The following is a 2,415-nucleotide window of genomic DNA, read 5'->3' as shown; positions in this document are numbered from 1 at the left end:
CCACCACCACCACCAGCAGCAGCAGCACCAGCAGCACCAGCAGCAGCAGCAGCACCACGGCGGCGCGCACGTCGGGGCGGCGGCCGGGGCCCTGCTGCGCTACATGCGGCAGCCCATCAAGCAGGAGCTCATCTGCAAGTGGATCGACCGGGAGCCGCCGCCGCCACCGCCGCCGCCGCCGGGCGGCAGGAAGCCCTGCTCCAAAACTTTCGGCACCATGCAGGAGCTCGTGAGCCATGTCACCGTGGAGCACGTCGGCGGGCCCGAGCAGAGCAGCCACGTGTGCTACTGGGAGGAGTGTCCCCGGCAAGGCAAGCCCTTCAAAGCGAAATACAAACTCATCAACCACATCCGAGTGCACACGGGAGAGAAGCCCTTCCCCTGCCCCTTCCCCGGCTGCGGCAAGGTCTTCGCYCGCTCCGAAAACCTCAAGATCCACAAGCGGACTCACACAGGTGGGTATCCCCAGCGCCCCCTCCCCCGCCTCTCGCTGCCTCCGCAAGGGTTTTCTTTCCTTTCCTTCACTTTCCTTTTTTTATTTTTTTAATCCTCCCCCCTTTTTTCCTCCTCTCCTACGTGCTGTCGGACATGTGACTTTTTCATGAATAAGTAATTCGGCAGCACACGGGACACGCACACGCACCCAGCCCCTCTGCCCGGCACACACACGTGCCCCCCCCTCCCCGCACCTTCAGCCGCCTTCTCCCCACCCCCTCGGCCAAACACYCTCCCCACACCTCGACGACAGCGGATAAATGCACAGATTAATAAATAGCGCGGGGGGAGCCGGGGAAGGGGTTGGATTGGGGAGGGGGGGAGATGAGCGGCAGAGCCGCTGCAGAAGAGAGAGGAGAAGATGCGCGGCCGTCGGGGCCCGGCCGCCGCCGCCGCCGGCGGTGTGTGTTGGGGGGGAGCCCTCCTCCCGGGGAAGCAGCGCGGATTTCGGGTTTTCCTGTTGACTGCGCGGCCCGGTGGCCGTGGCGGGCCGCGGCGGCGCGGAGGAGCCGGGGCTGCGGGGTCTCACGGGGGCGCAGTTGCCCTTTGCAGCGCCGCCCTCGGGGCTCCTGCCGGCGCCGCGGTGGGCGGCGGGCGCGGGCCCGGGGAGGGGTCGAGAGCCTCCCTGGGGGGCTCTGCCCCCCCCTTGGGGTCCCCCAGGGGGAAACCGCGAAGCCACGGCGGCACGGCAGGAGCGGGAGCCGTGGGAGGACGGAGCGGGCTGGCGGCGGCCGCGACCGCCCGGGGACAGGAGAGCGGCGGCGGGGGGCGCTCGGGGCTGCGGGGAGGGGGGTGCACCAGCGCTTGGGTTATTTTTTCTTTTTTCTGTCTGTCTTTCTTTCTTTCTTCCTCCTCTCTCGCCACCGCATTTCGATCTGGGTTTAAAAACTCCGCTGGAAGCGAACGAAGTTGGGATTTATCGCGGTAGACAAACATTATTCCTCGGAGAACGCTTAAGGAAGTGGAGTTCCCATAATTGCTTTCTTGATTTACTGCTTGTGGCTGGGAAGGGAGAAGCGGCGACCGGGCGACGCGCAGTGCCCGTGCGGAGCCCAACGGCCCGTGCCTGGGAGGATTTTAGACGTTGTCATCAGAGAGTGCCACGCGTGAGCGTGGGCGCGGAGACCTGCGGGCGCGCAGCTCCCTGCGCCCTGCGGGCACCTCTGCTGCGGCAGCCTGGCTCTCGCTGCCGCTGTGGTTGTTGTGGTTGCTCGGGTCCCCTTCCCGCAGTCCCGCGTGGGGCGGGATCCACGCCACGCGGGACGTCGTCCCGCGGGTTATCCCGCCTCGTGGGGGGGGGGGACTGCAATCCAAGGCGGGGGGGCTGGAACAGCTCGACCTACGGCAGAGGGAAGGGGATGCCCTGCCCCGGGTCCGCCCCACGTACAGCCCTCGAGTGGAYGAGACGCAGGGAGGTGCGTTTGAGGACTAGACCTTCTGCCATCCCTATCAGGTTAATCACTATAATTTCGGCGCTAATTTAGCCGGGTGCAACCTGGGAAAAGGAGATTCACAAACGCTTTGATTATTGCGGCCATTTCTTTTTATAAAAAAAATAAAAATAAAAAAAATAAAAGCCCACATCATAATTGGGCACATGCAGTCCTCGGGGGATTTTACGCGTTTCTAGCAGTTCTCCAGGAAGCAGACTATGCCTGCAGCTTAGGTGGCGTTAGTTTGGCTGTTTTTACCTCTTTTGAGGCTGCCCCAGGCTCAAAAMGTTACCCCGGGCTGCTTGAGGACGGCAGCTGCCCGCTGCCCCCTGCGAGCAGTCCCCCTTCTCGGGAGAAACGCCGTCCCGACCCCGAAAACCCCTGTTTCTCTAATAGGAACGGAGCAAGCGCCTGCATAGCGCAGCACCTTACCGCAGCCAGTGCCCAGGATCGCCAGGCTTCCCCCGGCGCTTCCCCCCCCCCCCCC

General features: G+C 64.1%; 1 protein-coding gene across 1 annotated transcript in view; it reads left to right on the top strand.

The window, feature by feature from the left end:
* The first annotated feature begins 40 nt into the window (after positions 1-40).
* Positions 41-2,415, top strand: part of ZIC5 (Zic family zinc finger 5) — a 5,577-nt gene continuing 3,202 nt past the window's right edge. Inside the window, exon 1 of the mRNA XM_085306032.1 lies at positions 41-455. Coding sequence (XP_085162158.1) covers positions 104-455 — 352 coding nt within the window. The 5' untranslated portion in view covers positions 41-103. The remainder of the gene's footprint in view (positions 456-2,415) is intronic.

The sequence above is a fragment of the Rhea americana genome, unplaced genomic scaffold (assembly GCF_003343005.1).
Source record: "Rhea americana isolate MKP2758 unplaced genomic scaffold, rheAme1 scaffold_23, whole genome shotgun sequence".
Classification (NCBI taxonomy): domain Eukaryota; kingdom Metazoa; phylum Chordata; class Aves; order Rheiformes; family Rheidae; genus Rhea; species Rhea americana.
Note: the sequence above shows the minus strand (reverse complement) of the source record. Positions and strands in the feature narration are given on the sequence as shown.